At 35.4% G+C, this 13,397-nt stretch overlaps 1 protein-coding gene across 1 annotated transcript in view; it reads right to left on the reverse strand.

The window, feature by feature from the left end:
• ITGA4 (integrin subunit alpha 4) overlaps positions 1-13,397 on the reverse strand; it is a 61,197-nt gene that overhangs the window by 40,379 nt on the left and 7,421 nt on the right. The window contains exons 3-9 of the mRNA XM_087819733.1: positions 7,586-7,692; positions 7,360-7,489; positions 5,363-5,430; positions 3,884-4,013; positions 2,467-2,552; positions 1,578-1,640; positions 1,350-1,487 (exon numbers count right to left, since the gene is read on the reverse strand). Of these exons, the coding sequence (XP_087675859.1) occupies positions 1,350-1,487; positions 1,578-1,640; positions 2,467-2,552; positions 3,884-4,013; positions 5,363-5,430; positions 7,360-7,489; positions 7,586-7,692 (722 nt within the window). The remainder of the gene's footprint in view (positions 1-1,349; positions 1,488-1,577; positions 1,641-2,466; positions 2,553-3,883; positions 4,014-5,362; positions 5,431-7,359; positions 7,490-7,585; positions 7,693-13,397) is intronic.

The raw sequence follows: 13,397 nt of genomic DNA on the forward strand, positions 1-13,397 counted from the left end.
AGGGAAGAACAAAAGGGTAGACTTGTGGGTTGGTCTCCTGTCTTACCCTTAAAGCAAAAGGGCTCCTTTTTAATCTGTTTTTCATATTGGGATTGCTTAAGATTTCAATGGGGGGGGGGTGGGAAGCCCTCTATTGCCTTTTTTTGGGTGTATAGGCTACTGTTCAAAAACTATTTTCACAAAGTTTAGTTGTAAAGAGAAGGGAAAGAGACGTATGCAGAATGAGGGTGTAGCTAGTCAAAGGAAGACCATCTGTGGATATGGAAATGTGAAACATCTCCGCAGAAAAGTAATAATACCTGATGTCGCTATTAATGAGATGTGATCGCTTGTATATTATAATATGCTTTTACCATTAAATTTAGATTTAAACAACAGTCTAGAAAATTCCAATGCATAAAGATCTCCCCTGCTCTGCCCGTAGAACTCTCAGAATCTCTCAGCTTTATGAGACTGAATATTTCTTAAATTTTAAAATGATTAGTCTGATGCTTAATACAGAAATCTATTAAATGTTGTGGGACCATTGATTAAATGAGATTACAAATACCTTCTTGAAACAGATTTTACTTTGTTGAATCCTGACTGAAAATTCTGTGCCTTAACAAATGAACTAATGTTCTCACAAACCCATTCATGCTCTTAAATCAAAGGCAGGCCAAAAAGACCCAATTAAGGACCTATCAATTCTTCAGTTTGATTTATGGCCAAGAAGATAGACTGGCAAGATGAGGCCAGCGGACCTCTTTTAATTGACCTGTCAAGTATTCAGTTTCTACTCCAAAATATTCTCCATATTATGTCTTTCTACAACTACAATATCTAGTTTGGAACAAGCTATGTCAATTTTATATTCTTATCAATAATGTAATCTATATTAATTGTGCAAATTACCATTGTATCAAAACATGTCTTGTTTCCAATTGTCAAATCAAGACATTGAAAATACGTAACATTTTCTCTTCTACTTTTAATAACATTTTATAATTATTAAATTATACAAGGACATTCACTATAAGAAATCTTCATTTTGAGGGATACAAAAATCTTTCCTTCAGATTAGATTTGAGTCATATATACACTAAAAGAAACTTGATCTATTGGTGTGAACACATACAAGCTGGAAATAGAGAAGCTCTAGAATAATTGATCTCATCCTTCTGGAATATCAAAATGGGACAGCAGCCCATTGGTCATCATGCTCCATTTCATTTTTGGAGCATCAGTATCATACCAGAACTTTTACTTTCATCAGCAAAATAAGCCGAAGGACCTATAGTCTCAGAAGTCAGGGACAAGTTGCCAACAGGACCCGTAGGTGGCTCCCGGCCCGGGGTGGCTGGCCTTACCGAGCCCGAGTTGATGTACACGAACACCCTGCCTTCCTCCCTGACGACGCTCTGCATGGGCGCGCCCACCAGCAGGTCCGACAGGCCATCGGCGTTGAGGTCCACGGCGCAGACAGAAGCTCCAAAGTAGGAGCCAAGCTGTTCCAAACAAACCACACCCAGGCACTGAGAAAAGAGCAGGGCTAGTCACAAAAGCCCGCAGCCATACCGAAGGTGGAGGCATATTACCTTTTTACCTTTCATTTCATGTAAGATATTTAGTTCTTTTGCTTCAATGCTGAATATGTATGCCTGCAATTGTGGAAAGAATCAGAAAAGGTTAGATAAACTGCTATCACATGAAAGAATGTCCAGTTGACCAAAACATCGATTTTCATAGCTTGTAATTGCTCAAATATACAGTGTCCAAAAAAAAAAAAAATAATAATAATGTATACACACTTCAGCAGCTGATAACTCAATTGATGTTTCTTTCTTTTCACATTTAACCCATTGGTATATATAATTATTCCAAGTGTGTATACATTTTGGGGGGATACCCTGTATTTTTAAAAATCCTTTTCATAGTGATACCACCAAAGGTTTAGGAAACCATGTACAGATTAACGTGACTTCCTTGCAAAGCTACCTCGCCAGGAACTACCTATGGATCCCTGCAAGGGCACAGAAAGCACTGTTTGCCTTACTTGTCAAGGTAAGGCTCAGGAAAATGTAGTAACATTGACACAACAAGGTAAAAAAAATTAAAAAGCCAGAAACAACGTCTGATTCTTTCTACCCTTACCATAAAACATGTAGCTGTCTCAATTTCCAGTTAGCTGTAAACTTGTTAACCAATAAATATATTCCCTGGACATTTTGAGACAGTTAAAAACAATTTACTCATAAGAAATGAAAGTTTCATATTTGACTTTTATATTTTTCCTTAAAACTTTTCTGCTAAATTTTATCTAAAAGCCATACAGCGTTCAGCAGTTCCACTAAATGTAGCACATGGCTCATCACTTCTAGTTCTCACTCCTTGGAATTTCTGCAGTTCCTCCCTTAATATCTTCTTCTCTCATGCAATCTATTTGAACCCTTGTAAAGAAATAATTATAAAAAACATAGTTCTTACTTTACCAATCTGTTCATGTTGAGGGGCTCCGCCAACGACTTCAGTAGTATGCTTGCTCCGAAAATGACCAGCTCCAACTGAGTATCCTTCAAGAAAACAGAGACAAGTGTGAGAATCATCATCTGAAATGGGTAAAATATATTATCGTATACACACTCAGAATTGAATGAGACTGAATACAAAATAACTACACAGAACAGAGTTTTAATAATATTTAGCAAAGCAATACACAAAATTTGTCATTTATTATGTGCTCTAAGCAATTATTAATATGTGTTATGAAACTAGTCACATGGCTTATATTTCCAAGTCCTAGAAATTGAAGATGGCACCTTTACATGTGGTTTGTTAGTCTCTGTGTAGTATCAGGACATGCAAGCTTCTAGGATTACAGCAGAAATATTGTAAAGTCTATAAAATATGACATTTTAACCTTTAAGTAAAAAGTTTCCTAAATTTCAACTTTTTTCTGACAAAATCTTCCTATTGTGATAAAATTTTATGATGATAGAAATGGGAAAGTATTTTTGTTTTATTATGTAATAAAAGGGATAATACCAAGTTACATTTTATAATACTTGAAGATAACCTTCAACCATAAATAAGTAAATGTTGAAATATAAATGAATTCCCTCTGTTTGAAAATGAATTCCTTCTGTTCGAATGGAAACAACAATACTGCTGCTTCTTATAAATACTTCTGAATATAGGCAGCTCACATTTGAAGCCCATATGGTTTAAGCAAATCTGTACTTTCTAAGAAATTATAGGAAAAGCATTCCTTTTACTATAACAGGGGAATTAATGACAGAAAAATGTTGTGTTTCTGTTTAAACAGACTATAAAGCAGCCCACTGCTGACTTATTAAACAAGAATAAGAATATAAATAATAAGAAGATAAAAATAGTTAAGCTCTAAGAAATATTCTAAGGACTTATGAAGCAAAGGTCAATGAGCTTCTTTTAGACCCCTATGCTTCATAATGTCACCCACCGTCTAGGATGCTGTCGACAGTAGGCCCTTTAAGAAACTACACTTACACATGTATAATTAAGTGAGTTAGTTCATGTAGAGCGCTTGCAAAAGTTCCTCGGATGTGGTAAGCCCTCAACAGATGCTACCTTTATAGTAATAAGCTGACTACATAAAGAGACAAGCTCACAAGTGTTTTACTACAAAGAGTAAACACTTTGCAATAAACCAGAAGTTCCAGTCTAAGAATTATATATTGGTGACTGTAGTTACATATATTAAATATGAAGTTAACTAAAGTTTCATAGATTATATTCTTAAACAGACAAACTCTTTTTAATGGACACTGACCATTTTGATCTTTTGAAAATACAATTTACCCTATTTATAATTACTAATATCTGTTAAAAAGATTATAATTTAAGTTGTCAATTTTTACAGTACCTAAGTAACTTCCAAATTTTACTTGATTTTCTTCATCTAAAAAAGCCTTGTAATTATTTGTAGTTATATTGTAGACAAAAAGAGAGCCAGTCCAATAAGATGATCCTGGAGCTCCCATCACAATTAAATCCTATAAGAAATAAATGATTTATCATCATTTAAACGTTTAATCTCATCACCCCAAACCTCTTCCAGATATACATTTTAAGCAAATAGTAACAAGAATACATTTTTATAATAAATTTCTGAAATCTGAGCATTTTATGCATTTAAAAACACACCAGGAAAAAAAGAGAAGCTAGCTAATGGATTTTTACCAAAAAGTAGAATTTTAGAGAAGAAACTCTCACTTCACACTTATCAGTGGACTTAGAAATCAAAAGGAGAATCACTGAACACTACAGTAAGCTTTCCAGAGAAAGGCAATGTGCTTTCTATTAAAGGAAAACATATCTGGGTAATTCATTAGTGCTCATTACAGAGATAATCATGTGTTGTCAAAGAGTAAAAAGTAGACTTAATTTATTTCAATTTGCAAAAAGCCATTAGCTAGTTTTCTTAACAATGTTAGCTTAGAAAAAACTAAGTACAATGAAATTTGGGGCATATTTGATGACAGATATGAATTTAGAAAAAGGAAACAGAAGGAAGATTGTAATGAGCAGTTGTCTAGTAAAATATGAGAACTTTCAGCAATCAAACCTATCAAGCCTATTTAACATGTTTCTAAATTTCCTAAACAATTCTGAACCCCCTCTCCCCAAAAAAGGGGGTAAATTTAAATCCTGAACTTACACAAAAAGGTCAATTTAAATATACATTAAAGAAAGCATTACTCTTTTTTTTTTTTTTTAACATAGTAGGTAATATTTATGGAAACTGTTAACCCAAGTCTTTCTATATAGATTTGGAAAACATTAATAAATTCATAATTGGTTTTTAAGGGAAGCTGGGAGCTCTGGAGGTTGAACACAACTGGGATCTTTCACCAGAAGTCAAAGAGTGACTAGAATAGTAGAAAAAGAGTAATAGAGTTTGGGAATATATCTGATTTAAGAGGTTATTAAGTTCTTCAGTCTCCCAGTTCTCATAATTTTAATTGAAAGTGTGAATTCACATGCTTACTTAACCCCTCAACAAGTAAAAATAACATATTTGGATATTCCTGATGCCTAAGTTAACAAAAATAACTATAGCTGCTTTCAATTTCTATTAAATTCTTAATGAGAATAATATTCTTTAGTACAGACTTTTAGTTGATCTTGTGTGGCACAGCTATCTAATACTAGTATTTTCTCAAAATATATGTGAAATACTGAGTGGTAAAATTAAACTATAATACTATACTTTCAAATTTAAAAGACATATTCAGATGTTATACAATTTTTACTCTAAAGCATAACATTAGTCTTCTAAATCTTCACAAGAATTAAAATTCTATATGTAAACATTCATAGTGGCTATTTTTTGGGCTATTACCTCTGTGTAAAAACTTGATATTCCAACTTGACATGATGCAAAATGTTCTCCAAACTTTTTCACATGATCTAAAATGATGTAGAAAAAACAATTCAGGATTTTATTTAAAAATAAACACAAAATCTGCATAATTTTATCTTATGGAAGATAGGTGACTAGACCAGAACACAAAAAAAATACTTGAATGGTGGCTCCTCGCTCTGCCACCAACTAGTTTTTAACCAAAGGTAGAAAAAGAGAAGGAAAACCATTCCCAGACAATGACTATTGCTCTCATTTCATAAGCCTCCCCTCCACACGCATTAATTTGCAAATTGGACAGACATTTGGGATCAGAAAAAGCATAAAAATCTGTTTGTGGCCCCTTCTGCTACCAGAGGGCTAAAATTCTGATAAAATTACATTGTATCACTGGATCACAGTTTTCTCCTCTATAAAATGAAGGCATTTGATTCAACAATTGCCAAAATTTCTTACACATCTAATATTCTATCGAGTCTACTGTCTAATTTCATTTACTTTTCAGTATATGAAATCATCAACCAGAAATCACTTGTTGTCTAAGGCTAAACGTATTTCATTCCAATTTTTTTGTTGTAGTTCCTCCATTAAAAAAATTTAACAGAAAAAAATAGGCTTCCTAGATTTTGTCCAACTAAAAATAACAGAGTGAAGAGCTGCATGGAAATAGAGGGTCTTGAACTTGCTATGAAGACAAAGCTGTGCTTCTAAAGAACTGACAAGTAAACCTCTATGAAAACAAGAATCAGAACCATATCTTTGCTTTGGTTTTACTAACTAGAAAATTTAAAAGAATTGCTAAGTCATTTATAATTACCATACTCTGTCATGATTTTTCACTCTTTTTCATATCTTCCCTGACCTTATTTTTTTTCTATTTTTAAAATTTCCCCTTTGGTCATCTTATACTTATGCCATCTTGAACTTTTTTTGTAGAATATGGCTAGGTATAAATGAGAAAAAAAACCCAAAAACACTCTATTGGATGAAAATGTTTCAATGTACAAACCATAAATCATTAGGAAAAAGAGAATAATAAACATGCAGAAACTTAGACTGCGTTTTACTGAAATTAAGAATTTAAAATTCACATTTTACCTTATTGACATCCAAAGGCCAATCAGGAAAATATATGATATAAGCTTCTCCATAATATCAAATGCCAGAGAGGGAAGACCCCAGTATTAATAGAATCAGTAATTGAATTTGCTTACTTGATCAAAATTTTGTTAGGGAATAGGTATTTTCTTCAGATACTGGGGTAATCATTTTGGTTAGAAAAGTTGGAATGTATATATATTGAATGCTGAGTTTTTCAAAGACAAATTTTTAGAATTTGTTATGTTGCAGATACATTTTTTAATGCTCTGTTGACATTCACCTTGAACTTTTTTCATTTCAGTTGTTTATTTATGTCCTAACTCTGTGTACATTAATGCTACTGATGGCCTAGAATTTTTATGGAAAAATCTTTCAAACTTAAGATACCAAGCCCTTGCCATTTCAAGAAAAACGTGAATGTGGGGGGGGGAAATACATAGTAAGTGGAAAATACTTGCTTCCATTATACTTGAATCTTTCTGAATATTCTTTGCAGCTAAAGGAAAGCAAGAAACTTAAATAGTTTTCTTCTTACTGATTAGCCTTTTCAATGTAATTTCAAGATTTTAAGTATCTTGTTTGTTGAGCATTAGACTAACTTATAGTGAATTGAAAATGTATTTAATGCAAAAGTGAAAAATTATCAAGATTCTAGAATTATTCAAATTAAAACTGTAGAATTTCCTGAAAACATGAAGTACATTTATAAAAACTAATACTCTGAGTAAAAAAGGAAAGGGTACTTTGAGTAGTTAAAAAGAACACAGCTATTTTAAAAAATCCCCTCCCTGCACATTTAATATTGAAAATAATTTTAAAAAAAGTAAAAGTCATTTGTTTCTTTTGATCCAGTTAATATCAAAATTGAGTCTTACCTCGATAACATGGAGCTATTCTTTTACTCAATTCTGTTCGCAAATCAGAGGGCATTCCATAGCAAACACCCAAGGGGAGCTTATTTTCATTCTTCACATAATATATATTTTTCCATCTATGCCCACAAGTCTAAATAAAACATAAGAGTAGACCAAATGATGTGAAAGTCACACCAAGAATATCTGATTTCATGATGTGATCAGTGGACCAATTCCAATAACCTACCACGATGGCTCCATTTTCTCCTGGCTGCCTGGAAAGTGTGACCCCCAACCACTGATTGTCTCTTTCTTCCAAACAAGTCCTTCCACAAGGTTCTCCACCAGGGCTACCTATAGCATTTGAAAACAACGTTGTTATCAGTTACTTTGAAAACCATGTTATTCTAGGAGAGCAGAGAAAATGAACACATCATGCGTATCCCCAATGATTTTCCTCCAACCATGTGTGAAATGCCCACATCCCCTGCTTCTCTATCATCTTATATTCAGGGGATAGTGCGGGGGTAACCGTGGGTTACTTGGTGCCAACCTGTTTTCTTGCAAGGTGATTTTTGTTTGTAGAAATGATTGGCAACATGGTGAAGAGATGGCCTTGATAGAGGAGATAACTAATCAACATGACTGGCAGAGGAGAAGACCCTTTTACACCAACGTATGCTGTGCAGATACAATGGCAATGTATAATGCTTGGTGAAGAATTCCCACCTTGGTTTTGACCATTTATCTAGTGTTATTGGCAACATTACCAGGACACTTTTTAAGATGTTTCTTGTATGGAGACATTTAAAATAAAAGATGATAAAAGACTATGGCCTTCAGCACTGAAGTCACAGTTTATTGAAGCTGGAAGTTGACAGTGTATAATTAGCATGGTAACAATGACTAGCATTGAAAACCAACTGCCCTGTGGTTTATATTCAGTTGACTGTAACTGCTCTCGGCAAAGAACAAAAGACTTGAAAAACCAGATTATTTCAGTAGTAAATAAAAAAACTTCAATAGGCACTTTGGCAAATGCATGAGTAGCCAGAAAACCAAACATAAAATATTACTCATGGGCAATACAGTACTCCGAAGCTGTACAAGAGAAAGTAACTTACTCAGTGATAATTTTTTTTCTGTTGTTAGAGTGACTTCCTTGCTTTACAACTGGGATCCTATATTAAAGTGACTTCAATTAAGTGATTTTAGGTGAGAACAAGATGCAGTATCTTAAGACTCCTTCTGCTGACTGTATTCCCACCCTCTTCAATCGCCATGCGATAGCCTATTCCACCTGAGCTTAATTCCAAAGGCGGGTAAATATATTTGCATTCCCTTGATTGGAAGAATGTGGAACTTGGGCTTGTTTACTTCATTTTGAAGTCTGGTTCCTGGTACCAAGTTTTCATACACTTATAGGAACCATTCTCTAAATCGGGCACTGCCTCCTCCTATGACCCTAGATAAAGCTTCCTGGGAATACTCAGAATACCCAGATTGATAAGGCTGATGTTCTGAAAGTGAAATTACTTGCAGAAAATCTCCTGGGTAGGAGAGATTTTGTTTTAAGGAGTATAGGAAGATGTGTATACATTTGTTTGTTCTCCAGAATGTTGATCAGGAAAAACAGCAAACCCCTTTACACAGCTGAACTGAAGAAAGCTTCCTAGCCCCTTCTCTGAAGATTCTGCTTTAGTAGGTCCAGGAGGCCCTGACTCCCCCAGATGGTTCGCATAACCTGGAACATTGCTATGATGGAATGTGGATAACGTTATTCTGGCCAGGTTTCTTGTAGAATAGTTGCAAGTCCAACCTACTGGTAGTGGCTGCTTGGAGCACTAGACTGTAAGGAAGATGACTTAGGATGGGTCCGGGAGAATGCTGGGGTTGATTAGCAATGTCCCTTTGTAATAGAAAGAGAATTTGCTGCAGCCCAAACCTTGGTAAAAGATGATCCTGGTGGAACATAAAGTCTCTATGTTAAGACTAATAAAAAGATAAAGGAAGGGAAGAAGGGAAGAGTAGGAGGGAGAGAGAAAGAAGTGGGTTGTGTGCATGTGGTAGGTAAGGTCTCACACAGAGTTTGATTGTAGCTACATGATGTCAACATAATTGAGGGAAAGTGAAAGAGAATGCAAGAAATTTTAATTTTCATTGTGATAAAATTTTCAATTTGACTTTTCACTAACATTGCCAGTTCCTGTTTGTTGGTTTTTTTACTGTCAAAATAGATGATAAATGGCAGGCTCTGTTTACCTGAAGTTCCTATTATTTACCACAACAGATACTTTAAAGAAATATCATGTATGAAAATACCAAAGTCTTCTAAATTTACAGTCACTCAGGCAAACAAGGAGAAAAATTAAGGACGGGAGAGGAAGGAGGTCACAAATAACACATATCTCTATTAAAATGTGGTATAATATAATAGACACTTTATTTCATCAAAATTATACTATTTAGAAATAAATTTACTGTTTTAGAGATGACTCCAAAAGTTTAAAAATGGTCAGCATACAATAGTTTAGAACCACACAGTTCTATGTAAATTGCTTGAGAAAAATAGCCAAAAAGTTATGTGCAAAACTAGTGAATTATTAGCCTGTTTCTTGGCTGAGTCTTTATAAATTTTAAAACAAAGACAAGAAAAACTCATGTGTGACTAAACTGTTTTCTGGAGCCATAGATGATTCCACATCGTATCCTGTTTCTGTTTTTGTTCCACCAGGTGACATCCCAATGTCACCACTGCTCAGAATCTCACTTAGGTTTGCACATACTACTCACTTTCCCATTTTATCAGTGTCGCTTCCCTCAAACATCTTTCTCCCCATGTCTGAGTATCTCTCAGATCTTTGCGACTTGCACCAACGCCCTCTGGCCCCAGCCCCACACCAGCTTCTCAGGCCTGGGGCCTGAACTGCACCAGCTTTCCTGGTTCTTCGGCTTGCAGATGGCAGATCACCGGCCTCCGTAACTGAGGGAGCCCATTGTAAATCTCCCCATAGATAGAAAGGTAGATAGATATATGGACAAATCTATCTACTTACCCCATTGGTTCTGTTTCTCTGGTGAACCCTGACTAATACAGGCGCATTATTTATTCACAACTATCCCGTCTCCTTCCAAGACTTAGTAAATAATGTCCTAATTCATCCTGACCAGGACTACATCTTGTTCATTACTAGCCCACCCCTCAGCACATAGCCCAGAAATGCCTGCTGAAAATGGAAGGTCAATCAATAAATGAAAAACAGTTCAAAGCATCGACTGCGCTTTGTTTTGACTAAGTACCTTCTATTTGTGTTTTGTATCTTAATGTGAAATAATGGGTACCAAAGGATAAATGCACAGGCAAAAAGGAAATTCACAAAAGAACAAAGTCATGAAGCAGTTATCCTTCCACAAAAGGAATGAAAACTAATGCTAATGACTGAGCAAACACAGACTCATATTTATACAGGCTTCTCCTTTTCTTCCTAACACACCTCCTGCCAGCCACCATAATACTTTCAGCACCGGTTACAAGACAGGATCCATTCAAAGAACAGCCTGTAAGTCTCCACTGCTGCTATGGGTCTTTTCTTAATTTCCAGACACTTTTTTTTTTTTTTTTTTTACCATTTTTTCCTGTAGTGCCTGCAGCGTCTTGGCAGAGAAATTAGACCTTCACATCATCCGCCTACACTAGGGCCTTCTCCAGAGCTTTTCCTTAACTTTGCTTGCTCCTAAGTCCACTCCTTCATCACTTGGTTCTCGGTCTTGAATGAACATTAGGATCACGTGGGGAGAGTTCTGAACAAATACTGACACCTGGTTCGCACTCCCAGATGCTCCAGCTGGATTTGTCTGGGTTGAGATCCAGAAATCAGAATTTTCTGAAAAGCTCCCCAGGCTGTTGTAGTGTGCAGTTGGGCTTGTGAGCAACTGCTCTGCAATGTAAATGGTTATGCCTTTTCCTGTATTATATTGCATCTGAAAAGAAACTTCTTCCTTTTGAAAATAATATTAATAATAATAATACATTTTTTCCCCTCCTTGGTTTTAGCTAGATATTGAAATGGAATATCAAATGGTAAGTAAATTTTCTTTATGTGGAAATTCAGTATTTCTAATTTGGCCAGATATGATGATTATTAAAACTGTCACGAGAAAGCTAATGTCAGGGGACAGAACATCATAAATAAACTCAGATTATATTTTACCCAAATGTCATGCTGAAATTATTTATAATCTGGTTTTCAACTCAGCTCATATATTACTAATGTAAACGCTTAGTAAATCAAATCAGCTTCATAATTACAAAAGTACTTTACATGGTTTAACATAAAAGAGGTCAGCAGAAATTAACATGTGATAATTTGCCATGCTCCTGTACAACTACAATGAGTAATTCTGAGCACAGTTGAATGCAATTTTCCAGTCGGCATTAAAAATCCAAAGCCATATAAAAACCATACCCCTTACTCTAAAAACTGAAGCCCATCTTTCTCTTTTATACTTTTCATTTGGGAAACAAAATATAAAGATGTATGCTTACTACTTGTTTTCATTTCCATCTCCTGCTTCAGTATCACCCCGCGTGTGTATATGGATGTGAATGAGCAGTCATTTTGATAGATGGGTATAAGGGATGTTAGTGCAAAGCCAACTAGGTACACTTTTTGCCACCCCTTTTTTTGTCATTCTTCTTTATTATTATTCCAAGTCCCAAAATATGAAAGAGACTATGGAAGGGTAGGCTTTCAGTCCTGAATGTCACCTCCATGAGGGCAGGCATTCTGTTGACTGTGGCACTCCTACAGCACAGAACAGGGCCTGACCTGCAGAAGGCAGGAACAGAATACGTATTTGCCGAGGGAGGGAATTCTGAATTATATCATCCCACGTATCCTCTACTAGAGTTACTAATCCTTTACTGCAGCGACTCAGCCTTTTTCACCGCATGGCACACACAAACTAATTACTAAAATTCTGCAGCACACCCAAAAATATATTTTTTGTTGTTCTGACAAAACAACAACAACATAGGCGTACTTTTGATTCATTGATACATCTTGCAGCACACCGGTTGAAAATCGCTGCTTTCCTGCAAAAATTCCAAACTCTCAGGGATCTAAGCTTTGGAGAGATGTTCTTCCTTCACTGCTATGCTTATTACTTCTCTTCCAAAATATTGCCTTAAGTTTAAGGTAGTAACAGATGGTCTAGGGAAACAGTGTTTGCAGGTTTGAAGATCTTTACAAAGTGGGATATGTGAGCAGGACTATTTAAAACTGCGAGTCAGCTGGGGCCCACAGGAGGTGCCTCTCACAGCCTTTGTATAAGGATCATGGGGAGTATGTGAGATACGTGTGAAGAGCTTGGGCCAGAGCCTAGCAGATAAAGCAAACAGATGTTAGTTGATGTTAACATTATTATTAGTTTAAGGATTAATCTAAACATATGATTAAGCTGTACATATGTCATGCATGACATATATTCCCCTACATAAAAAATTGGGGCCCATTGCTGTTGTCAGTTAAGATTTATCATACACATTAAGTCATTTAATTCTCACAGTAGCAGCAGAAGACTATTTTATTAATCCCATTTTACAGGTGAGAATATTGAGTCTTAAAGAAATAAAGTAACTTGCCCAACTCCATGTGGCTGGTAAATGGGAAATATTAGAATAAAAAACTTGTCAAATAGATCTGTTACTTCTTACTACCCTATAGTATATAAAATAAAGTCTACACATATTTCAGATGTATTAACTGAAATCAGTGTCACTTTCTAAATTTTTTTCATCAGAAAAATGTGTAAAATATCACAAATCTGCCTACAGACTGTACAGTCAACTCTATAGTGCTCACAAAAAATGTCATTTACTTGGTCCCTATCTTGCCCTGCCCTTTTCCTCAATTTATATAGTTCTCAGTGTCTTGGCATTTCCACTGAAGAAAGACCAAAAGGAAAGGTCAGACTCACAGTTCTTCTTTCCGTAACTTGTTGACAGCTTGAGTGAAACACTCTGTGGGTAGGGCGTCTGGGACTTTTGGATGTAACGG

The sequence above is a fragment of the Miniopterus natalensis genome, chromosome 8, assembly GCF_054644295.1.
Source record: "Miniopterus natalensis isolate mMinNat1 chromosome 8, mMinNat1.hap1, whole genome shotgun sequence".
Classification (NCBI taxonomy): domain Eukaryota; kingdom Metazoa; phylum Chordata; class Mammalia; order Chiroptera; family Miniopteridae; genus Miniopterus; species Miniopterus natalensis.